We start from the raw sequence: 26698 nt of genomic DNA, 5'->3' as shown, positions 1-26698 counted from the left end.
CAAGTTTTTCTTCATTATTTTTACAAAAATTACGCAAAGGGTATAAATCCCATTTATATCTTTTTATCAAAAATGCTTTAACTAGATAAACATTATAAATAATTTTATAAGAAATTTCTCAACTTTTATTATTTATTAAGTATTTTTTAGGAACATCCAGGTTCATTTCCAATTTATAGTTTAATAAATGTTGGACCAATAAAAATATAAAATGGGCTAAAAAACAACATGTCTGAATATTTCTTAACATTTTGTTGTTTTCTTACTCATAAAAGGACAATAATAATAATAATCAATATAAATGGAGTTTATATTGATAACTCCTACTGAGTGATTTTGACCTGGAGATAAAACTGATTGAAGCTTTATTGATCCACCATTGATCAATAAATAGTGATCAATTGATCATAAAGGAAACACCGCAGCCTTTCCTTTATGCTTACGTCACGAGCCTCCCAGTCAGCGCGAGGAGAGACGTCCCTCCGTTACGTCACAGTGAATCAGCCTCGGGGGGCGGGGCCTCGATGACAGCCGCTCCGTGATTGGCCCGATGACGTCACGGCTGCAGGGCTGAACGCAGCGTCTCGGTGTCCTTCATCATCACCTCCATCACCCTCCTCATCCTCGCTGATCGATCCTCGCTGCATCTTCATCTTCCTCATCCTCATGTCTGGATCAAAGGAGGATTCCCGCCGCGCCTCCAGCGATTGGCGGGATTTTTTCTGGAATCCGCGCACGCACGAGCTGCTGGGCCGCACGGGCACGAGCTGGGGTGAGTGCGCGGCACCGTGCGCGCGCCCGCGCAGATTATTGATCCATGAGGCTGATTATTAGAGATGAAGACCAAGGAGCCTCCTCTTCATCACTTGATCCTCTGTGACGTCACACTGCTGCAGAACCAGCTGATGGACCAGAACCTGTCCTCCATCAGAACCACCAGCTGGTGGTCTTGGTACCAAGTGACCTGGCGCTGGTCCGGTACTGACCTCCTGGTTTTAGTTGATTATCTGGTACCAGGTTTGGTTCTGGTTCTGGTTCTGGTGTTTTTGTAATCATACTGGTCCACTGGACCTGGGTTGGTTCTGGACTGACCCAGAATCCTCAGCATGATGCTGCCACCACGGAGCTGTTAGGCCGTCTGATGGTTCTGGTTCTGGTCCAGTAATCTTGTCAGAACCTCAGTAGAACCTGGCTGGTTCTGCTGGACCCACTAACTGGACCATCCAGAATCAGCAGGTCTGATGTGATCCAGAGATTATTGATCATCAGTTTTAATCAATGATGATTCATTTATTGATCAGATGTTTGTTGTGCTGCTGGTTGCCATGGAGACGGTTTTATTTCCATTAAATAATTTCTGATCGTTGATAAAAAAACATTTAATGAAGTTTACAGGTTTGGGACTCGTGACCTCTGACCTCTCAGGTCTGATGGTCTGTGTTAGGCCACGCCCCTTTGGGTCAGACACGGCTTGACTCGGTTCTGGTTCTGATGGTTTTATATAATATCTCCCATGATGCAGTGGGGGTGTGACCCCCCCCTCTCCCCTGTGTTAATCTGGATTAAACCATCAGATGCTCTGATTGGACCAGGCTTCTCTTAAAGGGACAGGAAAGCTTTTCTCTGGCTGGCTGTTTCCATGGCAACAGTCACACGACCAGAAGACTTGGAGCCAATCATCTCAGAGTCTCCAAGTCTCCGACCCAGACTGGTTCTGGTTCAGGTTGGTTCAAGACTGAATCTGGTGGTTCTGATAGGTGTCCTAGTGGACGTGGAGGCTGGTTCTGTCAGTGGAACCGGGTTCTGACCCGGTGGTGTCCAGTCGTTCTCCAGAACCAGTCCAGATCCAGAACCTCCTGTGGTGCTGAGGGTTCTAGTGAGGTTCTGCAGAGGTCCAATCAGAGGTTCTGAAGACACGGTCCAGCTGAAGGTTCTGGTTCTGGTATCCGGGTCCAGGTGAACATCATTCCTGGGTTTGACTCGTCCAGGATCAGCTGACCTGCTTGTTGCTATGGTAACCCACAGATTGATGCTAGTTGAGCTAGTTAGCCTGTAGCTACCAATGCTCCTTGTTGCCATGGTAACCCCCGACCCCTCCCCCCCCCCAGAATGTGGGTCATCAGAGGATCAAAGAGCCGACAGCTGGAGATCAGAGGGGATTATGGGTAGTAAGAGGGCAAATGGGGGGTAATGATGTTGGGTGGGGGTATCTACTGCTCTGACCCATCCTGCCCTTCATCCTCCTCCTCCTCTTCCTCAGGCCTGGTTCTTCTCTTCTATCTGATCTTCTATCTGTTCCTGGCTGGTCTCTTCGCTCTCACCATGTACATCCTGCTGCTGACGCTGGACGACTACAAGCCCACCTGGCAGGACCGGCTGGACACACCAGGTGAGAGGAAACCGACCTGTTACCATGGTGATACCGCCAGGTGAGAGAAAACCGACCTGTTACCATGGTGATACCGCCAGGTGAGAGGAAACCGACCTGTTACCACGGTGATAAGGACAGGGACACACCTGGTTACCCAGAGGTTCCTGTCTTGATGTGAAGATGAAACAGAAACAGAAACTTTATAAAATTTACTGAAAATAAATTTGGTGCCAATTAAAATAAATTCTGTTTAATTTTATAAAGTTTAATAGTAAAGGTCTGACCTCTGACCTTTACTGGTGCTGGAACCAACTGACCCAGTGTACCTTCAGATCTCCAGTTGGATCCTCCTCTGGTGAAACTGGTTTTCTCCAGGAACCAGAACCCGACTCAGCAGAACTACTTCCTGTTTAGACAAGAAGTCCCTCCTTCTGGTCTGTAGATACAGGAAGTTGATTCAGCTTCTCTTCATCCTCTGAGACTTTGACCTCCATCTTCACTACTGGACCAGGTTCTGACCTGTCTGGTACCGGTACCAGTTTCATCAGGTATAAAGATGAATCATCAGCAAAGAGTTTAAATATTGATAAATATGGAAAAATTAACAAACCGAGAACCAAACCTGATCATTAATATTCACCCAGATTAAGTTTAGAACAGAACCAGAACCCGGCCCGGTTTCCCAGTCTATCACTCATCAGGTTCTGATTATCCGAGTCAAGTTCAGCAAACTTCTGGAGCAACAGAAGTTCTGGTCCGATCACCAGCTGAGTTTCCTTTAACTATAAAATCATACAGATTGAAATGACAAAAATAAATGTAATAAATGGAAACAAGCAAATAAAGTTTTTGCTCCGTCATGACTTGTTTTTTTTCTGGATCAAATTATTTCCCAAAACTTCAGAAGAACCAGAAACAGGAAATAGTTTTTAAACATCAGCAGAATAAAGTCGAGATTTATGAACATTTAGAACAGAAACACAGAAACTGGTCATTTATCATTGTTACATCCTCAAGGCAGTCTAGAGGTTTTGGAGGGGAGGGGGGTGTAACAATAGATAAACCAGGAGGGTAAAAGTTAAAGGTTTATTCTTTAAGTGGGATCAGAAGAAATCTCAAAGATGAAAATGAGAACCTAAGAGAAAAGAAAGTGGAGAAAAACAACAAAAACCAGAGTTTCTAGCAGAAAAATCCTCCATCACAGCAGCACAAAGCTGCAGCTCACATGCTGCCCAGTTGACCAAGAGACCCTGAACCTCAGTTTCCCAGCTGGTTTTATACTCTGTTAATCAAGAGGCAGATTGAAACCAGCTGGACCTTCTTAACCTGCTGGAGCTCAGCAGGAACCTGGAATGGAGGGAAATCCTACATGGAGCCACCACTGCATGTAACAATCATAATGAGCTACAAGCTAAACTTAGCTTCCTCTAACAAGCCTCCTGATTGGTTCTCTCTAACGAGCTGCTTCCTGATTGGTTCTCTCTAATGAGCTGCTTCCTGATTGGTTCTCTCTAATGAGCTGCTTCCTGATTGGTTCTCCTGTTCCAGGTATGATGATCCGTCCTAAAGGCGACCAGCTGGAGATCAGGTTCTCCATGTCGGATCCAGAGAGTTGGAACGGCTTCGTCCAGAACCTGAACTCCTTCCTGACCTGTGAGACCAGAAGTTTACATACCTGAAAAAGTTGTCTACAGTCTGACTGAATGTTTACCTGTTCAGGTGTGTCTCAGTGGTTCTAACTGAAGCTTCTCTCCACCTCAATGTCTCCACCCGTCTCACCTGTCCAGCCTACAACGACAGCCACCAGGTGCAGCTGAACGACGCCTGCTCACCTGATCAGTATTTCATCCAGGAGGACAGTGGAGAGGTAAACTGCTGGTCTCCAGTCTCACCTGTAGGGGGGGTCAGAGTTCACCTGTTCACCTGCTGACCAATCACAGCTGTGGTCTCTGATTGGAACCAGAACCAGTTGGACCGGTTCTGGACCAGAACCTGTTTGATGTCAGAGAAATTCGGGTCAGACTGGATTCCTCTCTGACCTTTGACCTCTGATGTTCCCCTCTGAATCTCCAGCTGGGTTCTGATAACTGCTGTTATTGAACCGGGCCGGTTCTGATCCGTTTTGACTCCGCCCCTTCCTTTCTGTCTCCAGGTGAGGAACAATCCCAAACGCTCCTGTCAGTTCAACCGCACCATGCTGGGCGACTGCTCAGGGATGGAGGACCGTTTCTATGGTTACAGCAAAGCCCAGCCCTGCATCCTGATCAAACTGAACCGGGTAGGTCGGGTTCTGATCCAGTACGCACCTGTCCAGTGTGTTTGTCTGTTAGAGAGGATGAGAAGATTTAATCCATCGGCTGCTGGTCGTCCTCCAGTTGACAGGGTTAAAGTTCAGGTTTACGTGAACCTGCTGGTCGTCTCCATAGCAACAGATAAAAATGGCTGTTTTTAAAAATCTACAGGAAGTTCGTAGACTGACAAAAACTCTGGATCGAGAGCCGAACCCTGAGGAACTCCACGGTTCAGCTGGTGGAACCATTCTGGTACCGTCCAGCAGGTTCTGACTCGGTCCAGTGATCCACAGGTCAAGGCTGGGACTGAAGTCTAAGATGGCTGAACCTGGAACTCACTTCCTGTTTCTGACAACACACTTCCTGTTTGCTGTCACAAGTCTTTCCAAGTCATTCTGTTGATGTTCAAGTCCAAAGATTTCAGTGATTTTATGTTTTTTTTAAGTTAAAGTTTAAAGTTGTTTTGTGACTCGAGTTGCTTCAGGAGATTTTCTCTCCTCTGTCGCCACCTGCTGCTCAGGATGAGGAATTGCTGCAAAGCTCAAGATTTGCTGAGTTTCTGTAGAAACTTTCCAGATATCAGAATAATGAACTAAACTGGGTTTAGTGTTTAATGGAGCGGATCCGACTGAACCAGAACCGATTCTATTTCTGTTCATAAACTGGATCTGATCGTCATGTAGAGTCTGGTGAGACCTGATGAATAAAAGTCCTGACTTACTTCCTGGTTGGAGACCAGCAACCAGTGATGCTGAGCTTCAGCATCACTGGTTGCTACTGGGAACTGCAGGTAAAGGGTTGGACTCCTCCAGAAGGTGGCGCTGTGGAGCTACATTATTCTGAACCTCCTGATGGTGGCGCTGCAGAGCTACATCACTGAACCAATCCTTCCACCGTCTCTCTGCAGGTGATCGGGATGTTACCTGGGAAGGACGGACAGTCTCCTTATGTCACCTGTGGAGCAAAGGTCAGACTGCGTCCACCTGTCTCAGTCGCTGTCTGTCCATTTGTCTCCATCAAAGTGTCCATCTGTCCTCTGTGTCTCCATCTTTACAAAGACGGTAACGCTGAGTGGATGGGAACCATAGATCTGCTGTATTAGATCCTTCTCAGGCAGGCTAACCCTACCCTAACCCTAGACCAGGCAGAACATTATGACCAGCTGGTCAACAGTGTAGCTCTTTCTTTGGCTGAACTGAACCAGCAGCTCAAACTGGTTGATGTGAAACAGGAAGAAAGTTCAGGTAATTATTACTGTAGGTACTGAGTATGACTAGTTCTGTAGTACTTAGTTACAATATTACATTAATATTATAATAATACAGTCAGTGTTAATATTACTGTAATATTAATATTAATAGTTCTGCAGTACTCAGTCAGTACTGACAGTAATAACCTGATAATAACCTGATAATAACCTGCAGCTGGGACTTGGCAGAGACTCGTTCACCAGTAAACTCCAGTCTCTACTAGTCATCAGTAAAACTGTAGGATCTGTTATAGAACATCAAGGAACCAGGAGAACGTTTTCATGATCTGCAGCAAAGATCAGAGGCTGAAACCTGACAGGTCAAAGTTCACCTTTATCTGGAGGAAAGACCTGAGGTCCATCAGTGGTCATAATGTTATGGCTGATCAGAGTGAGTCCCAGGAAATGGGTCAGTTATTGATGAATGATTGATTGACATTGATTGATTGATTTCTGTCCTGACTGAACATAACAGCTATGATAGATAGATAGATAGATAGATAGATAGATAGATAGATAGATAGATAGATAGATAGATAGATAGATAGATAGATAGATAGATAGATAGATAGATAGATAGATAGATAGATAGATAGATAGATAGATAGATAGATAGATAGATAGATAGATAGATAGATAGATTTGACCCGCGGTCCCTGAACGTCTCATATTGTTTGTTTGCAGAAGGAGGACAGAGAGAAGATTGGACCTCTGACCTACTTTCCTGTTAACGCGACCTTTAACCTCATGTACTATCCGTACTACGGGAAGAAAGCTCAGGTAACTTAGTCAGTACGGATCAGAACCGGCTGGATTACAACTGTAGGTACTGAGTACCACTAGTTCTGTAGTACTCAGTTACAATACTACATTAATATTATATTACAGTCAGTATTGATATTACTGTATTAGTAATACTAATACACATTGCCGGCAGTAAGTCGGGCTCGTTTCCGGTGAGAGTTGGACTCCACCAGGGCTGCCCTTTGTCACCGATTCTGTTCATTACTTTTATGGACAGAATCTCTGGACCAGCCAAGGTGTTGAGGGGATCCGTTTTGGTGGCCTTAGGATCAAATCTCTGCTTTTTGCGGATGATGTGGTCCTTTTGGCTTCATGAGGTCGTGATCTGCAGCTCTCACTGGAGCGGTTCGCAGCCGAGTGTGAAGCGGCTGGGATGGCGATCAGTGCCTCCAAATCCGAGGCCATGGTCTTGAGCCGGAAAAGGGTAGAGTGCCTTCTCCGGGTCAGGGGGGGTGTCCTGCCCCAAGTGGAGGAGTTCAAGTATCTCGGGATCTTGTTCACGAATGGGGGAAGAACGGAGCGGGAGATCGACAGGCGGATTGGTGCAGCGTCTGCCGTCAAGCGGGCGCTGTACCGGCCCGTCGTGGTGAAGAGAGAGCTGAGCCAAAAAGCGAAGCTCTCGATTTACCGGTCGATCTACGTTCCCACCCTCATCTATGGTCATGAGCTTTGGGTCATGACCGAAAGAACGAGATCACGGATACAAGCGGCCGAAATGGGTTTTCTCCGTAGGGTGTCTGGGCTCTCCCTTAGAGAGAGAAGCTCAGTCATCCAGGAGGGACTCAGAGTAGAGCTGCTGCTCCTTCACATCGAGAGGGGCCAGTTGAGGAGCATCTGGTCAGGATGCCTCCTGGACGCCTCCCTGGTGAGGAGTTCATGTCCCACCAGGAGGAGGGGAAACCCAGGACACTCTGGAGGGACGATGTCTCTCTGCTGGCCTGGGAACGCCTTGAGATTCCTGGGAACGCCTTGAGATTCCTGGAGGAGCTGGAAGAAGAGACTGGAGAGGGAAGACTGGGCCTCCCTTCTGAAGCTGCTGACCTCGCGACCCGACCAGGATAAGCGGAAGATGGATGGAGTAACTGTTCTGTAGTACTAATAGTTTAGTAGTACAACTAGTTCTGTAGTACTCATTCAGTACTGATAATAACCTGTTAATAACCTGTTAATAACCTCCAGCCGGGACTCAGCAGAAACTCGTTCACTATAAAACTCCAGTCTCTACCAGCCGTCGGTAAAACTGTAGGATCAGATTCATCTCATTGTTTCTCCTGTTATTACAAACGTTATAAGTATAATTTAATGTGGTGTTCCTCAGGGCTGTGGACTTGGACCGGTTCTATTCTGGTTCTGTTAAACTGATCAGTTACAGATTTAGGAATCAGTTCTTTGTTTCTAAACTGGTTCTATACATTTTCTGATTCTAGTCGAACTGGATCAGATTGAGGATCCAGCAGGTCCTCAATCCCTGACCCTCACTCAGATGATCACAGATTATAATCTGGTGAATCAGTGGGTCTGAGATGTGATGTGTTTGGTCCCTCAGGTGAACTACACCCAGCCTCTGGTGGCCGTGAAGTTCCTGAACGCCTCGCTGAACACCGACATCAACATTGAGTGTAAGGTGATGTCCAACACTCTGACAGCCGGAAGCGAAAGGGACAAATTCGCTGGACGGGTTTCCTTCAAGCTGAGGATCGACGGTCAGGAAGCTCAGTGATGCATTCACTGACCAGATCCATGATGCATTCACTGACCAAATAGAGCTGCAGAATCACTTCACACACAGTGATGTCAGTAACGCGTTAATTTGTAACGCGTTACTGACGTCGGACCACTTTTTTCAGTAACCAGTAATCTAACGCGTTGCTATTTCAAATCCAGTAGTCAGACTACAGTTACTTATCAAAATCATTTTTGCGTTACTGCGTTACTATCTTCTTTTGTTTTTTAATCGTATTTCCTCTACTCGTCTTGTCGAGTGACCGACGTCTCTATGCGACAGAAATGTAAACAATGGAGGGAGATGCGCATTTTGTTGGTGAAAAAACTGGAACTATTTGGAGTTTCTGTCGTCAAGTCCGATTATTATAAGCGGCTTTGGGCTTTTTTTTATTTATTTTTTTAAGTCGCTTGCAAATTTAATGAGCGGCGTGTTGCTCCTTTTTGGGCTCGTTTTTGAACGTGAAGTTACTGATTTGGGTTTGGAAATAAACAGAGACTCATAATAGATCCCAGAATTTTTCCGTCATTAAGGTAGTCTTACTCAGTCTCTCCCTGTCCATCATTTCCCGGATGATCCGTCCCGCTGTGTCTTTGTTAATGTCAAGTTAATGTTTTACCTCTGAATGACGTCGAGCTTCGCGTTGCGCCCCAGAAAACTGCAAACATCGAGACCAATATGAACAGCGCAATAAACGTGAAAACAGCCACGAATGAACGTGTCCATAGTTGGCAATAATTATAATGGCAACTTAACGCCACTATAATTATTAATATTAAGATAAGTGTCACAAATCTGTGCAGCCATCTGAGCTGTGGAGCTGCAGGAGGAGCTCTGTGCTGCGACACCAAACACAGGGCCGTAACACAGAACCTGGAGGCTGAGGGAGGGGCTTTACAATCCTTCTTGGAGTTTTCCAGACAACAGTGGACCACACAAATTACTCACGTTTTTTATTTTTTTGTACTGTTTTTTCTACAATCTCCTCTTCAGTTCAGCCTCATCAGTGGAGACACATTGTTGATCTAATCATTATAATATAGCTGACAATTAAGTATTGGCAAAGATCAATGTGATTTTCACAGGAGGCGGAGCGTTGTTGTTAGCAGCTGCTGAAAGTAACTAAAAAGTTACTTTTAGTGTAACTTAGTTACTTTCCAAATCAAGTAGTCAGTAATCTAACTAAGTTACTTTTTCAAGGAGTAATCAGTAGTCCGATTAAAGTTACTTTTTCAAAGTAACTATGCCATCACTGTTCACACATTACTGGTTCATTGATTTGATTCTTCTCTTGGAGACCCAAACTGATTGACTCATTCACGATGCATTCACTGACCACATTTGTGGTGCATTCACTGCCCTGTTTGTTTTTCTCTAACTAGTTTTCAGTGACTGAAATAAAATTGTCCTGTTTTCTGGGATTTACAGTTTAAACCCTGAAACTGACCAATCAGAATGCAGAAACACTGTGATGTCACTGACAGCCAATCAGATGACAGTAATCTCAGAGTATTGAATAATCTGCATGAATCAAACCAAATTATTTATTACACACCATACATATATATTTATACACATTTACTTTATCTGTGTTTATTTATATTTTGCTTATTTATGTTTGTTTAAATTATTTGTCAACATCAAATTTATTTATATTGTTCATTTCAAACTGCAAAAATGTTTCCCAAGGTAAATAAATGACATCATAGTGATAAAATCAAATATAAAAAGCTTAAAAACCACAATAAGACAAAAAGACTAAACATATAAATGTTTGTAAATATGAACTAAAATAAATCAGTTCATTAAATTAGTAAAAATTTTCAAGATTTATTACAATTTAACTCCTAAAATCAGGAACTGGTTCATATGTTGGAACACAAACCAGTTCCTGAACTGGTGGATGATCAAAAGGTTGAGTTCTGGTCCAGACCAGTTCAGGATCCAGATGTCAGAATGACGTGTAAACAGATGAAACCAAATTAATAACGAGGAAAGAAACTAAACTGGAAACCAGTTCATCACTGGAAACAAACCAGTTCAGGAACTGCTTTCTCAGTTTCTTCTGTTGTCATAGAAACAGATTAATTCACAGCCAATCAGACAACAGCGTCAGTAACCATGGCAACAGCCTATCTTCCATAACCTGACTTAGTTTCCTTACCTGTGGCTGCAGCTCGTTAGTTAATTAGATAATCAATTAATTAGTTTAGTTAACGAGTCAGAGTCACTGATTGGATGTTTTTGTTTACTGTTTTCATCACCATGGCAATAAACGCCCTCTGATGACACGCCCCTTCTTACCTGCACTGCTCTCCAAATGTCTTCCTAGAGACGGACCGGCCAATCAGACGGTCCCGCTGTATGACGTCATGTTCTGTAACTTCTGTGATTGGTTGAATTCTCCTGAAAATGTTCCTGTTTGTTGACCAATAAAGAAAAAGAAAACAGGAAGTTGTTTTCTGGCTGGTTCATAAAGAGGAGCTTGGAGGCCTTGAGTCCTCGATGCGGCCGTCGCTGGTTCGATTCCCAGACCTGGTCAACATTTGCCACATGTCTTCTTCCCCTTTCCTGTCAGCCTGATGATATATAAGAGACTAGAGGCACAAAAAACCTCTGGAGGGTTAAAAAAAGATCAAATGAGATGAATAAAAGATTAAAGAAAGAAATAGAAACAGATTCATGGTTTAGAGTTTTCTGAGTTTTATGATTCAGACAAAAAGAGTTTTAAATGATCAACTTTAATCTGGATTTAATGAACCTGGAGGATAAAATCTTTCCTACAACAATAATGATGATAATTATCAGATCATGCAGATTTTTTCTATTTTCAAACTTTTTTATTATTTTATAGTTTGGTGAAATCAGTTCAGCTGTTTAATGAGATCAAGAATCAGTTTGTTTCGGTTCTGGTTCTGAATCGGGTCTCGGTTCGGTTGAATCTCTGATCTCAGAGTGAAACCTCAGGACTAACCGGGTCAGAACCGACCAGGGAAGTGCTGCTGAGCTCCATGTTCAGAACCAGGAGGTTCTGAACATGGAGGTCCACCCTGGAGGGAACAGTAGAACCTGAACAGAACCTGATCAGAAGGTTCTGGTGAACAGAACCTCTCCAACCCGATCATCAGGAGCTTCCAGCTGCTAGAGATCCAATCACAACCCGACCTACTGTCCAGAACCGGGGTCCAACATGTGGTACTGGAGGCACCAGAACTCCAGGATGGTACCGGTCTGGACCAGCAGGACCCAGGGGTCAAAGGTCAGCTCTGCTGATGAAGTGAACCTTGGAGGTCAGTATCTTGAGAAACGTTCAGCGGCCATTTTAATGTGATGAACCGGATCAGAACCAACACTGAACTCCAGGAGGAACAAACAGAACCAGTCAGGTCTGACTGGACCCACTGGTACCGCCCATTACTACCTAGTACCACCTGGAACCACTTGGTTCTGGTCCGGTTACTAGAACCCATCCTTCTGATGTTCTGGGCGGCCCAAAAAGGTTCTGGTAGCAGCAGTTTCCCACGGAACAACCTGATTGGTCGGTGTGGTCATGTGACCAGGAAGTGAGTCAGACGCAGCAGCAGTTGGTAGTTTTATTATAAAAGCTGCAGTTTCTACTGACAGAACAAAAAAACACAGGGGGGCGGGGGGTAACCATGGTAACAGTGAGGGGGGAGGGGCTACTGTTGGACAGTTTAACACACACACACACACACACTGTTCTCACACACACAGTAACACTCTGAGGACCTGGTGTGTGTTTCAGAGTCAGAAGGTTTAAACTCAGCGGATCTCAGTGGATCGGCTGGAATCGGGTCAGAACTCCGATCAGAACTCAGTGATGGATGGTTTGAACTTTGTCTTATAATCGGGAGGTTCCTGGTTCAATTCCCACCCTGTGGTTGTATCCTTGGGCCAAACACTTCATCTCCTGTAGGGGCCCCTGAGCTCCAGGCAGGGAGTCTGGGAGCCCAACAGGGGGACCAACAGGGGGCGCCGGTGCCTGGCAGCCAGAGCAGCTGGAGGAGCTACTAGTTAGTAGCTACTAACTAGTAGCTCTTTACTACAGCAGCTGCTGCAGCTGATCCTCCACCAGTGAATCTCTGGATCCTCTGGATGAAGATCCATCCAGGTACAGAACCATGTATCTAACTGGACCCTGGTTCTGACCCGGGTCAGGACTCTGAGCCGCTCTAACAGGAACCAGAGTTCATGACTAGAACCGATCTGGATCGGACCAGGCTGTGGTTCTGCTGGAGGTCAGAGGTCACATTGACCTCAGAGTTACAGAGGGAAGCTGGGAGGAGCCGCTGGTTACCACAGGTTACCATGGTAACTGGGTCAGCTGGTCAACGGCGGTTCTGGCCCGACCCAGAAGGAACCGGGTCGCACAAGACGTTCTAACCATGTTGATCAACCTTTTGGTTCTGTTTTGGACCGGTTCTGGTGAGGCAGAAACATGTTGGGCTCTCTGAGGCCACTGATTGGTCAGTTACCATGGCAACAACCATACTGGACCCTCATTCAGACTGACCCGGTTCTGATGATGCAAGGCACCACCTGCTGGAGGAGAAATGGTACTGCTGGACATCTGGATCTGAGACGGGTCACAGAACCAGAACCAGAACTGACCTGGTTCATCAACACCTGAGGGATAAACCCAGCTGGCTCAGAACCAGAACCTGTCAGATAAACGGGTCAGGAACAGAACAGAGGTTCTGGACCTCAGAACCAGATGGACCTGATCAGGCTGACCTCCATCAGAACCAGTCCGTACCGGTCTGATCGGACCTGACTGGTACCGGTCCGGTCTCTGAAACACACTCCGTCCTCCTCAGTCTCTCTACTCGTCATCTTCCTCGTCTTCATCGTCTTCCTCCCCCTCTTCTTCCTCCTCTTCCTCGCCGCCCTGAGCTGAAGAGTCCGGGTTCCTGGCGAAGGTTCCCCCGCCGCGGTACGCCACCATGTCCTACAGGCAGAGGGTAGAGGTTAGAGGTCAGAGGTCAGGGTTCTCCCTGGTTCTGGTTCTGGTCCGGTTCTCACCCGGTCGTACTTCTCCCTCAGTTTCTGGGCCTTCTCCTCGTACGGCAGCTTCTCAGACTGGCCCAGTTTGCTCCACATCTCTCCCAGCTTCTTGGCGCAGTCGCCGATGGACAGACCCGGGTACTGCTGCTTCACACTGGGCCGGTACTCGCTGCAGAACACGAAGAACGCCGACCTGATGGGACAGAGGGGTTAGAGGGAACCAGGACCAGAACCAGGACCAACCACCAAGAGATCTGGTCTCCTCCAGCAGTGACTCTCAGGTTCTGGTCTGGTCCTCTGCTACTGGACCAACAGAACCAGCAAGTCTTCCTGCAGATACTCACGGCGGCCTCTTGGGGGCGTTGGGGTCTTTCCTCTTGCGGCCTCTCTTGCCGAAGCCTTTGGGCGGGACGTAGTCCCTCATCTCCCGGTTGTAGCGGACCTTGTCGGCCTTCGCCATGTCCTCAAAACGCTTCTTCTCACCGGGGGACAGCGCCTGGAAGAGAGGACAAGATGGGACCAACTGGAGGATAAGATGGGACCAACTGGAGGACAAGATGGGACCAACTGGAGGACAAGATGGGACCAACTGGAGGACAAGATGGGACCAACTGGAGGACAAGATGGGACCAATTGGAGGACAAGATGGGACCAACTGGAGGACAAGATGGGACCAATTGGAGGACAAGATGGGACCAACTGGAGGACAAGATGGGACCAACTGGAGGACACAGAGGACCTGGCAGGACACCAACAGGAAGTTCTCTGTCTCTAGATCCTTCCTGTCTCTGAGGTCAGATCTCCATCAGCTGCTTTAATCCCAGACTCTTTAAGATCCACCACAGAAGAAGAAGCAGAGTCCTCCTAGTGTCCTCCATGTTGGAGGCTCCAGCTGCTCTGAAGGATCCAGAGATCAACAGATATTCATATTTCTCCACGAATCAGAGAAACTTCTCTACCTGATGACTGAGTCAGAAGAGCCAATCAGAGAAGAGATCAAAGGAATCGGTGGTCAGCTGACTGACTGCTCAGGACTCCACTGCTGAAGGAAAGTTTGGTAGAAGGATAAAGGTCAGTGATTCACTGGGAGGAACCAAGACTGGAACTAAAGAGTCCAGATGTCCCTGAACGCACCGTGTCAGGAGGAACATGGTGGTTCTGGACGGGATGATGGTCCAGATCATCTTTCTATCATCACTGACTCTGAGTCCAACAGCAGATTGATTATTATCTATAATTAATTACTGATGACTGATCAGCTTCAGTTCCTCTGATGGGAATCAACATCTCATTAATATTAATATTAATATTAATATTAATAAATATCTCAGTGTTTAATGTTGCTCTATATCCTGTTATAAACCTAAACTCTGTCTGGTTCCTGTAGGATGGAACCAGTCCGACACTAGAATTGGTTCAGTACAGATACCCAGGGCCGGCCCAATGCATAAGAAAATTAAGCAGCTTCTTAGGGCCCCGGGGCCACCAAGGGGCCGCTCAGTGGAGCTGATTTTTTTATTTTTTTAGTAGTAATTTCTTTGTCATTATATCAAAAACACACAATTTCACTATGAATGATCTGTTTTTACACTAATATATATTTGATAATGTATGTAGAAATCATTATTTTACTGAGAAAAATAAAAAATTAATTGCTCTTGGGCCCCCTGGTGGCCGCGGTAGGTACCGCATGTTTCCCCGATATCATTAGCTGCTGTTCAGAACATCTAAAGGTCCAAAGGTCAGAAGTTAAGTTAACAAAACTACGTCTCATAAAAGGACTGATCCTCCATGGAGGGAGAAAGAAAGAGGAAGAACAGAAAAAAGACAAGATAAAGGTTTATTTTAATGAGCCTTTGTAATGTAATGTAAAAGATTAGTAAAGCTGCTAACAGAACATTAGCTTGATAACGACCTGGACCGGTCCAGTTCAACAGACAAACATTTATGCTGTGAAACTGAGTTTAAACTTTAAATGAGTTGATTTTCTGGATATTTCTGAGGTATTTTGGCTTCAAAATGTGTTTGATAAGAATAATTAAAACCTGTCAATGTTTGACATCGTCTAGTAAAATGTTTTTCCGTCAGGATACATGACGAGCTGCTACACGACCAGCTGCTCTAGGCTGCAGTTGGGATTTGTTGTTTGCTGCTGAACAAAATCATTTAGTGGATAAAACAAACATTATTTTTTACATCAACTTCTAAGTTATGAGAAACTTCTGTTAAAACCCTTTGAAGGCTCAGAATCAGTCCGGTACCGGTCCACATTCTCAGGGGAGAAAGACTCACCTGGTATAAATGACATTTTAGCTAGTTGTCCAATAAATGTTTCCTATTAAACATGAATATAATGTAAACAGCCAGAGAGGCAATCAGTTTATAGCAGGTGTGTGAATGATGTACTGATCAGACTGCTGACTGCAGCCGGTCCACATGGTTAGCAGAACTAGAGGGGCCCAGAACCAGGTTTGGCTCAGGGCCCCATGGAGGCTGGGAACGGCCCTGCTGATATCCAGTATCTGGGAATCGTGTCGGTTCTCAACTGTACCTGTTTTCGTTACGTTTGCGTGTGTAGCTTTTTAATAATAATAATTATTCTTATTATTTAACATTTATTTTTTATTATATAAATTTAAACATCAAGAAAACATCAAACTCTTTCTATTGTAACATCACAGCAGTTTGACAGATTTCTTTAAAGGTAAAACTCTTCAGAGCAACAGAGTTTTTTGTTTTTCTGCACAAATTAAAATCCATGTTTTCCTGTCATTGACTTTCAAACATCACTGTTTATCACCAAATGTATCAAACATTTGTTTGTCCATGTTTCTGGTTACAGATGAACAGTCGTCATGGTAACGGAGGCTAACGCAGCAGTTGTAAGTCTGAGGGTGTTGAAAATCAGCCTTAAGGAAAATCTTGTTCTTAACTCCTTAAATCACCAAAAACAGCTGAAAAGAATTAAATCAAATTAAATCAACTGCTGTTCTTGAACAACTTGGAGTTCATGCTAAAGTCTCTTTATGAAGATGACAAGATACATTTTCTATTTTTTCTGTCAAAAATACTTTAACTGTAAGTAGTTTGTAGCTATTTTGTTTGTAACACAAAAGAAATTGAAGAATTTTGGTTCACCCAGATTTTTCATTATTTCTTGTAAATACAGATTGAGTGTTGAATGTATGGACTAGGACATATAATAAGAATAAAATAGAATAAAATAGAATAAAGTTTTCTGCTCATGGATTTCAAGATTGATCAAAATAGGAGAAAAAGAAAAGTAATTTTAGACACGTTTACTTTACAGATGTTGTTCCAAATGGCCACTGGGACAAAATCTATATACAAACTTTAAATGACTGAAACTCCTCAGTGCTTCATCATTCAGTCACAAATGAGGCTCTAATGAAAAATAACGATCAGATGAATCCTCTGATAGACACATTATTACTGACAGTGGAAATTACTTAGAATTATAGAAATAAAATAACATATCTGGGAGGGGGGGTGAGTTACCCTGCAGTCAGACCTCCTCCCTCTTTTTGCACTACACTGTCCACCAGTCTGCCCCCCCAGCACTCAACGGTATGCTAGCCCCCCCACCCCCCTCATTTCTCCTTCTTCACCCCCCTGAATGAGCACAACTGGCATCACATTTAGAAAAGTGGAGTCAAACCTCTCACTGTTTTCTACAGACTATATTCACTGTGTTTAGTGAACCAGCAGCTGCTGACATCGTTACGCTCCTGTGCTGCGTTCAGGACAAGCATGGAAAATCCCCACTCATCCTCCATTTGGTCACAATGATGCGTTTAGGTACCAAAACATGATTTTACATGAATAGATACTCGCTAGTACTGACAGAATTCAGTTGGTCCCAATAAAAATACTGAATTCGGTTCCATCATTCGGTTCCTGTGAGGTCAGACATGTTTACTTCCTGCTGGATCAGAAACTGATCAATCAGCTGAATGATCCTGATCAATGAACATGATCACCTGATCAGTCTGACCTACAGGTCAATGATTGATCTAATGACTAAAACAGGAAGAGGAAACAGGAAGAGGAACCAGGAAGAGGAAAGAGGAAGAGGAAACAGGAAGAGGAAACTCGCTGCAGGTTCTTAGAATCAGGCAGAAAATAAACATTAATGTTATTAAATCAATATTGATCTGATCAGAATAAACTGATCATCTGCTGCTGCTCTGATTCAGACCCAACATGGAGGAGTTCACATCATCAGAACCTGATCCTGGTTCCGACCCGACTGATGAGGTTCTGTAGTTTACAGAATAACGACACCTGAACGCCTCACAGACCAGAGGATGATGCTGCCACCACCTGATTGATTCCTAGCAGGATCAACATGTGGAGAATAAAACATCTGGATTTATTTTACTGAAATTAATCTGAGATCATCTTCAGGAAAAACCAGATTATTTCTGACTCATCAATGTCTTTATCATCCCATAATGTTGAACCATGTGACTGATTCTGTGACCTTTGACCTTTCCCAAAGTGAGTCACCTCAACAAGACTCAAGAACGTGGAACTGATTCTTCCTACTGAACCTGAACGCATCTAAACTAACAGTTTATAAAGGTTTTAACTAGACCGTCCTCACATTGGACAGAAAGCAGGAGGACGACCTCCGTCTCTGTCCAGTAGACCGACCCTCTGTCCTCCTGTCCATCCCCCGGACAGGAGAGGACAGACAGGATGTTCTCTGGATATTTTGAAGTCCAGAGGATGTCAGAGGGATCTGCACTGTTTCTGTAGATCTAGAGAAAGAATATGTCCCTCCTACCATCCCCCCATCCCTCTCATCCCGTCCCCCTGTCCGTCCGTCTGTCCCTCTCATCCCGTCCCCCTGTCCATCCCGGCGTCTCTGACCTTCCACCTCTCGGAGCATTTCTTGGAGAACTCGGCGAAGTTGACCGACTGCTCGGGGTTTTTCTTGCGGTGTTCCTCTCGACACGTCTGGACGAAGAAGGCGTAGGCCGACGTCTTCCCCTTCGGCTTGTTGACATCTTTACGCATCATGATGGCGCCTGAGGAAGAGGAGGAGGAAGAGGATGAGAAGAAACAGACGTCTCCATCAGCAGACGAGTCCAACATGGAGAAATCTTCATTAGAGTTCAGCCTCTGAAGAGATTTATTAATAAAATTATCATATTAATATAAACTTGATTATTTTCTCCTGCAAAACAAACCTGATGAATTTAAACGCAGCAGCACAGATTAACACCAGATTATCTCATTATAAGAAGATTATTATTAAAAATTAGACTGGAGAGTTTATGATCTATTTAATCTGATTTATTTAATTTATCAGATCCATTTAATAACTGTTACAGTTAATGAGATTCTACAGAATGACAAGATGCCTGAGGAATGGAGGAGAAATCTGCTGGTGACAATTTTCACAAACAAGAGAGAAAACTGTAGAAAGAACAGAAATAGTGGGAACAAGTTGTTGAAACCAGACTGAAGTCAGATGGACATCAGAGAGCAGCAGTTTGGTTTCATGTCTAGAAAATGATCTAAAGATGTAAATCTTTGCTTTGCAGATGTTGATAGAAAACAACAGAGAACATCAGAGGATCTGCATCGTGTTTAGATCTAGAGGAAATAAATGACAGGATTCCTAGAGAGGAGCTGTTACTGCATGAGGAAGAAGAGACCAACAGAGAAACATGTTAGAGTGGTGAAGGACATGAGAGCTGTAAGACTGTGGTGAGGTGTGCTGTAGAAGGAACAGAGCAGTTCACTAAGGATGGACTCTGAGCCTTTACTGTTTGCTGTGGTGATTAACAGGTTGATGAGGTTAGACAGGGATCTCCATGGATTGTGATGTTTGCAGATGATATTGTGATCTGTGGTGAGAGCAGAAAACAGGTGGAGGAAACTCTGGAGAGATGGAGGTTTGTCCAGGAAAGGAGAGGAATGAAGGTTAGCCGTAGCAAGACAGAATCGATAACGAGAGAAAAACGAGTGGAGACATGAAGTTACAGGGAACAGAAATAAATAAGGTGAAAGATTTTAAATGCTTTGGATCAACAGTCCAGGACAACAGCGAGTGGAAAAGTGAAGAAACGTGTCAAAGGAGGCTGGAGAAAAGTGTCAGGTGTGAAAGAGAATCAGTGAGAATGAAAGGAAAGGTGAACAAGATGGTGGTGAGAGCAGCAATGCTGCTTGGTTTAGAGACAGTGGCAGTGATGAAGAGGCAGAGATGAAGATGTTGAGGTTCTGTTTAGGAATGACAAGAATTGATCAAATCAGAAATAAAAACATCAGAGTAACAGCTCATGTCATGTAGGAGATAAAGTCAGAGAATCCAGACTGAGATGGTTTAGACCTGGACAGAGGAGAGACAGTGAAGACATTAGTAGAAGGAAGCTGAGGATGAACCTGAGAGGACAAAGACTAGAGGAAAACCAGAGATTTATGGAAGGAGTGAAAGAGACATGAAGGTTGTTGGTGAGAGAAGAAGATGAGGAAGAAAGGATTACATGGAGACTCACTATAGAGACCCTGAAAGGTAAAAAGCCTGAAGGAAGATTTAATAACTGTGTTACACTGAAACTAGTCCTGACTTCCTGTTAACCTCTGATTGGATCCTGGTTCTGTCTGGATTAAAATGATCTATTTATTTTACTAAAACCATAATTTAACTATTTAATCCAACTTGAGCACATTAATATGACAGGTTCCTTTAATCTGGTCTATTCCCAGTTATTTATGTTTAAAAGGTAAATATTTGAAACCCCCATTCTGTGGGGCTGCACAGTGGGGCAGTGGGCAGAGCTGTTGCCTCGCAGCAAGAAGGTCCTGGGTTCGATTCCCGGCCCGGGGTCTTTCTGCATGGAGTTTGCATGTTCTCCCTGTGCATGGTGGGAGGGTTAGGGTTAGGCCTTCCTGCCACAGTCCAAAAACATGACTGTCAGGTGTGAGTGTGGGTGTGAATGGTTGTGTGTCCTGTATGTCTCTGTGTTGCCCTGGGACAGACTGGTGACCTGTCCAGGGTGTACCCTGCCTGTCGCCCTGGAGAGGAACCAGCAACCCTCTCGACCCCATTAGGGACAAGGGTGAACAGAAAATGAATGGATGGATGAGGTAAATATTTAACTGATATTTAGTTATACTTAACTTTCTTTAAGATGTCAGTGTTAAACTCAAGATTTAATTAATAAATCCTTCATGTGAATTGATGCGTGGACATTAAATAGTGTTTTACTCTCCGGACATCAGTCCCGGGTCCATCCGGTTCTGCTCCACCGAGGCTCGGTTCTGTTCAGCGGCCTCCCTCCGCGCTCTTTGCGGCTCTCCGGGAACAAAGAACCCGGCCAGAGGATCCATTTCTCCGCGGTGGAGCAGGCCTGAAGCCCCCTAGCTCTCAGGTTCTCCTCCTGCAGAGACCAGGTTCTCCTCCGAGACATGGTTGTGGTACCGGAACCGGGTGAACCCCCTAGTCCATCCCCCAGTCTCCTCCCGGGCCCCAGCGGTTAGCCTGGCCGAGCTAACATGAAGAACAATGGGCCACCATTTCCCGCCCTCTGCGGAGCGGCCCATCCCCCTCCGCGGGCCGGATAACCGGACAGAAACGCTCTTTAATCGGTATAACCTAGCACCGCAGACCCGGGGGAAATATATTTAATTAAAATTTAATACAAGAAACATTTTTATTTAACTTAACCCGTTTGGCAACGCAAACACCAAGACTCTGCAGCTGCTGCGCATTTTGAACGGAGGGCTTCGTCTACTTCCCGGAGAGGTCAGTGTATATAGATGGGATACGGCTACTTCCTGGTATTTATAGTGAGAAAAATGGGCGTTTCGTGTTTACAACCCCACACTGTGAACAGTTTCCTGCGTGGAAACACCACGGTGCTCAGGTTGGAGGCCTGAGATAGTCGCCCCGGTTTGACCGAAGCCGCAGCCATTTTAAAAGCATTTCTCAGCCTTTTATCCGCAAAAAGGCTGAAAAATGCCATTTTCGGCATTTTGTCAGCCGCAAAAGGTCAGAGAATCAGAGCCCATCTCCAGGCAGAATCTAACCTGAACCGGTTCGGCTGAGGCAGGACGGACATGGGTACTCACACGGTAGGAGGCCCGGAACAAGGGAACTAAAAACGGATCTCTGGGCTTTCTGGGTCTCGGTTCGGGTTGTTGTTGTTTTGGGGATGAATCTGCGACTGGAGCTGTTGGTTCACTTTCAAACTGGGTCGAACTGAGACTAAACCACGCCCTCCTGAAACGCCCCCATTCGTTATTTTCATGTAGGGGGCGGGACCTAAGGCCAGCCATTTTGGAGGAGTGCTGCTCTATTGGAGGAGAGTTTGTAAGTACTAGCCGCTGATTGGTGAACAGGACAGCTACTCAGTGTCAAACCCCGCCCACTAACTCCTGTTAACATCAGGACGGTGAACGTGCACTTCCAGCTGGGCGGGGCTTCCTTCCATGTTGCTCCTTCCAGGAGGAAAACTAGCAATAAAACAACCAGAAAACAACCATGTTTAGTCATTAAACGCCTGCTACTTTCCAACCAGAGGCTCACTTAAATATTCACATCACATTATGAAATAGATTTATTTATTACAATATTAGAATAGTGATGACAAGAAAAACTAACTTAATAAATCTATAAATAAACTGGATGTACACCCACCGGCCACTTTATTAGGTACACCTGTCCAACTGCTCATTAATGCAAATATGGAATCAGCCAATCACATGGCAGTATGCAGCATGATCTGCTGCAGTTCAAACTGAGCATCAGAACAGGGAAGAAAGGTGATTTAAGTAACTATAAATGTGGCCTGGTTGTTGCACAGCAAGTCAAAAGTTTCCAGCATTAAAAATCCAGAGTTAATTAAACAGTTGCTTAGTCTAATTCAACGGTAGGAGAGTTAGTTTCCCAGAAGAATTGGTGTTATTCCAGAGAGTTTAATTTAATAAACTGCCTGGTGTTGATGTTGGGATCTGCTCCATTTTCATCTGTCAGTTCTCCACCAGGTGGCGACAGGCAGCAAGGTTGGTGAGCAGCAGCTTGCAGGTGCGTCTCAGCCAGTGACGTGGGTCAGGGGAGGCAATGGCCTCTTTTCCATTATGAATTGTCATAATGGAAAAATATAATAAAATAATTTATATTGCTATTGTAGGACAGTAGCTTAAATATGTCAGCGGATGTCACCAAAATGTTAGATTTGTTCTTTGAGTTGTGGAAGTTGGTAAAGTGTGTCCGTTAAAGAACGCCGTACTTGGCGTCCGTTACGGTGCGCTGGCAGTACAACGGTCAGTATTTGCTGTGAATTCTGAAGGTAAGCAATACTGACCGCCAGCTCCTCAATGTAACCAATTGTTACTTTTAATGTCCAAATAGTTAGTTTTGTATCGTTTTGTCTTTTTCTTCTTTTCATGTTGACACGTCAGTATTTGCTGTAAATTCTGAAGTATTTGCTGTAAATTCTGAAGGCGAAGCCGCTGCGCTGTCGGGTGGTCCGAATAAACGATCTGAACCACGATCGCAACCCGTGTGTGTCCGATTCCTGCCTCAAGTTTCCTTCAGACAACAACAATTAAAGAAAAACACAACGCAGAGTCTAAGGAACAGCGAGGTCTCATCTCACACTGAAAGGGTTACACTATTTTCACCCTGTGGTCCCCAACCTGTTTAGTACAGCGGACCGGTAAACCCTTCGTAAATTTTCAGCGGACGGGGTGCGTTTGTTTGTTATAAGGATCAACAGCAAGACGTTACCAACAGGATCTGGTTTAGGATTTTCAAAATAAAAGCTCCTCCAGACTCAATACATAGAACGGACATATTTAATTATTTCTTGCGCGGCCCGGTACCAATTGGTCCACCGACCGGCACCGGTCCGCGGCCCGGTGGTTGGGGAGTATTTATTTTTTATTTAGTTTAACCAATTTTTATAATTTTTCTTCAAAATTGGTGAATTTTTGCATCTTTCCATTCAAATGCTGGGAAATGCAGCAGGTGAGGCAGCAGCGATTTGAACTTCACCTGGGATTGGTCAACCTCTCACTAACTTCACTGGCTGCTATTCTATGAGAGCATGTTCCTCCTGTCTGAACGCCACCAATAAAATGGTTAAAAACATTTAATATACAAACTGATTTCCATAATTTAGTGTATTGTGGTGTATACAATGTGTATATTTCACACCCCAACGTATACTTTTATTGTGAAGGGGAGAAAGTGAGGTTAGAAGACACCAACGGTTTTATTTCATTCTATTTGGTTTTGATTGGAAGACATTGAAAATAAAACAAGACTCCAATATGTCATGATTTGCGGTGGTGGAGGTGAGGAGGAGTTTTAATGGTGAAAAACAGAAAACTGTCCACAGACCTGGCAGCACTGCTGAGCGGAAGGCTAATGCTCAACACAGGTAGCAACAGGCAGATACGGACGAACACAGACGTAACCAGACGTAGATTGACGTAACCAGAAACAAGGCGTTAGCAGACGTAGGACCCGACGAAGACAGACACACACAGGTGACACTAAATACACAAGAGGAAATCAGGGAACGAGACACACCTGGGAACTAATCAAGGGAAGACAGGACAACACGGAGACTCAGACACACAGGAAACTTCAAAATAAACACAGGAAAACACAGAACACGACAGTACCCCCCCCTTAACGGGCGGCTCCCAGACGCCCAAAAACTGAAAACACAACAAGGGTGGGTGGAGGGGAGCTGGACGGGGGGCCAGAGTCTATGGAAAAAACGAAAAACAACCTATCAAATAGGCGGAGACACGAGGGTCCAAAGTCCAAAAAACAAACAAAACAAACCCAACTGGGTGGGCGGAAGCACAGGAAGGCGGGAACAACAGAGGCGGTCCGGCGGCCGTCCGCGGCGCCGGAGGCGGGAACAACAGAGGCGGTCCGGCGGCCGTCCGTGGCGCAGGAGGCGGGAACAACGGAGGCTGTCCGGCGGCCGTCCGCGGCGCAGGAGGCGGGAACCACGGAGGCTGTCCGGCGGCCGTCCGCGGCGACGAGGAGTCTCTAGGGCCGCACGGGGGCGGCGACGAGGAGCACAAGGAGTCTCTGGGGCCGCACGGGGGCGGCGACGAGGAGCACAAGGAGTCTCTGGGGCCGCACGGGGGCGGCGACGAGGAGCACAAGGAGTCTCGGGGGACTCGGGAGGAGCAAAAGGAGGCTCGGGACTGGCACAGGGAGGCTCGGGACTGGCACAGGGAGGCTCGGAACTGGCACTAGGAAGCTGGGAACTGGCACTAGGAAGCTGGGAACTGGCACTAGGAAGCTGGGAACTGGCACTAGGAAGCTGGGAACTGGCACTAGGAAGCTGGGAACTGGCACTAGGAAGCTGGGAACTGGCACTAGGAAGCTGGGAACTGGCACTAGGAAGCTGGGAACTGGCACTAGGAAACTGGGAACTGGCACTAGGAAACTGGGGACTTACTGAGGGCAGGAGCGGAGGAAGTCCGTTGAGCCGCCTCGGGGCCGGCTGCGGAGGAAGTCCGTTGAGCCGCCTCAGGGCCGGCTGCGGAGGAAGTCCGTTGAAGCGCCTCGGAGCGGGCAGCGGAGGAAGTCTGGCGAAGCGCCTCGGAGCGGGCAGCGGAGGAAGTCCGGCGAAGCGCCTCGGAGCGGGCAGCGGAGGAAGTCCGGCGAAGCGCCTCGGAGCGGGCAGCGGAGGAGTGCCGGCGCGGATCCGCGGGGCCGGCAGCAGAGGAGTGCCGGCGCGGATCCTCGGGGCCGGCAGCGGAGGTGACGTTCCCGGAGGGCGACGAGGGGCCGGATCCACCGGCGGCTCACGTCGTTGTCTCCGGGTGGACTGCGGAGGTGGTTGATCCGGGAAGCGACGAGGGGCCGAGTTAATCGGCGGCTCACGCCGCTTTCTCCGGACTAACTGCAGAGGTGGTGGTTCCGGCAAGCAACGAGGGGCCGAGTTCATCGGCGGCTCACGCTGCTTTCTCCGGGCGAACTGTGGAGGTTGTTCTCCCCGGCGGGAAAAACGGCCGGGAGCGAATCCGGGGGGAGCCAAGGCCAGTCTCGTCCCCCGGAAAACCTCCCGGTCCAACTGGGCCAAAAATGTAGCTACCTCACCTCGTTTGTGGTCGGGTCCTTCTGTCATGTTTTGTGGTGTGGTGGAAGCGGTGGTGAGGTAAACGCAGCAGACCCAGATACGGTTAAATGAGGAGTTTTAATGATAATAATAAACAGAAAACAGTCCACAGACCTGGCAGCACTGTTGAGCGGAAGGCTAATGCTCTCTACAGGTAGCAACAGGAAATTTTCTATGGACAAACTGACGTGACAAGACGTAACAAGACGTTGATTGACGTAACCAGAAACAAGGCGTTAGCAGACGTAGGACCCGACGAAGACAGACACACACAGGTGACACTAAATACACAAGAGGGTAATCAGGGAACGAGACACACCTGGGAACTAATCAAGGGAAGACAGGACAACACGGAGACTCAGACACACAGGAAACTTCAAAATAAACACAGGAAAACACAGAACACAACGTTATATGTTTTTTAATGAGATCTCACCAGATGCAGAAGCTTACAATGCGACACCCCTCCCCAACATCGGACAATCAGACCATCTCTCTTTGTTCCTCACACCTCGGTACTTACCACTCATCCAACGTGTGGAACCTACCGTGAGGACAGTAAAGGTGTGGCCAGAGGGACCCTGTGCTCCAGGACCGGTTCAGGAATACAGATTGGACTATTTTCCACCATACAGACTTGGATCAGTACGCCTCATCTGTACTGGACCACATTTCCATAGAACGTGTCACCACCTACAAACGCATGACCATGTACCCCAACCAGAAACCCTGGATGAACCGAGACGTTCATCTCCTGCTGAAGGCCCGCAACATCACCTTCAGGTCAGGGGATGCACAGACTTACAGTGCAGCCAGGGTTGAGCTGAAGAGGGGAATCAAGAAGGCCAAACATCACTACAAAAGGAAGGTGGAGGATCATTTTTCTAACTCCAACCCCCGACGTATGTGGCAAGGCCTTCAGATTCTCACAGACTACAAGAACCCCAATACCAGCCCCGCTTCTTCTGATGTCTCCTTCCTCAACGAGCTTAACAACTTCTTTGCTCGTTTTGAGAGAGGGAATACCACAACTGCAACCAAAGCAGCCACCACCCCAGGCCAACAGCCACTGACTTTCCTCCCCACTGACGTAGGAGCGGCTCTGAGCAG

At 46.1% G+C, this 26698-nt stretch overlaps 2 protein-coding genes across 2 annotated transcripts; one reads left to right on the top strand and one right to left on the bottom strand.

Annotated features, from left to right (window-relative positions):
* The first annotated feature begins 537 nt into the window (after positions 1-537).
* atp1b2a (ATPase Na+/K+ transporting subunit beta 2a) lies at positions 538-8627 on the top strand. The gene is made up of 8 exons (XM_044098179.1): positions 538-772; positions 2261-2389; positions 3920-4024; positions 4159-4238; positions 4524-4649; positions 5570-5629; positions 6596-6691; positions 8262-8627. Exons 1-8 carry the CDS (start codon positions 667-669, stop codon positions 8433-8435), a joined length of 876 nt encoding a protein of 291 aa, XP_043954114.1. The 5' UTR covers positions 538-666; the 3' UTR covers positions 8436-8627.
* Positions 8628-12013: 3386 nt separating this feature from the next.
* Positions 12014-21714, bottom strand: LOC122820719 (high mobility group protein B3-like). Its single transcript, XM_044098290.1, has 5 exons — positions 21569-21714; positions 18360-18517; positions 13808-13959; positions 13482-13656; positions 12014-13407 (listed from the first exon to the last, which is right to left on the bottom strand). Exons 2-5 carry the CDS (start codon positions 18507-18509, stop codon positions 13282-13284), a joined length of 603 nt encoding a protein of 200 aa, XP_043954225.1. The 5' UTR covers positions 18510-18517; positions 21569-21714; the 3' UTR covers positions 12014-13281.
* Positions 21715-26698: the final 4984 nt, after the last annotated feature.

Source organism: Gambusia affinis, linkage group LG18 (genome assembly GCF_019740435.1).
Source record: "Gambusia affinis linkage group LG18, SWU_Gaff_1.0, whole genome shotgun sequence".
NCBI classification, from domain to species: Eukaryota; Metazoa; Chordata; class Actinopteri; order Cyprinodontiformes; family Poeciliidae; genus Gambusia; species Gambusia affinis.
Note: the sequence above shows the minus strand (reverse complement) of the source record. Positions and strands in the feature narration are given on the sequence as shown.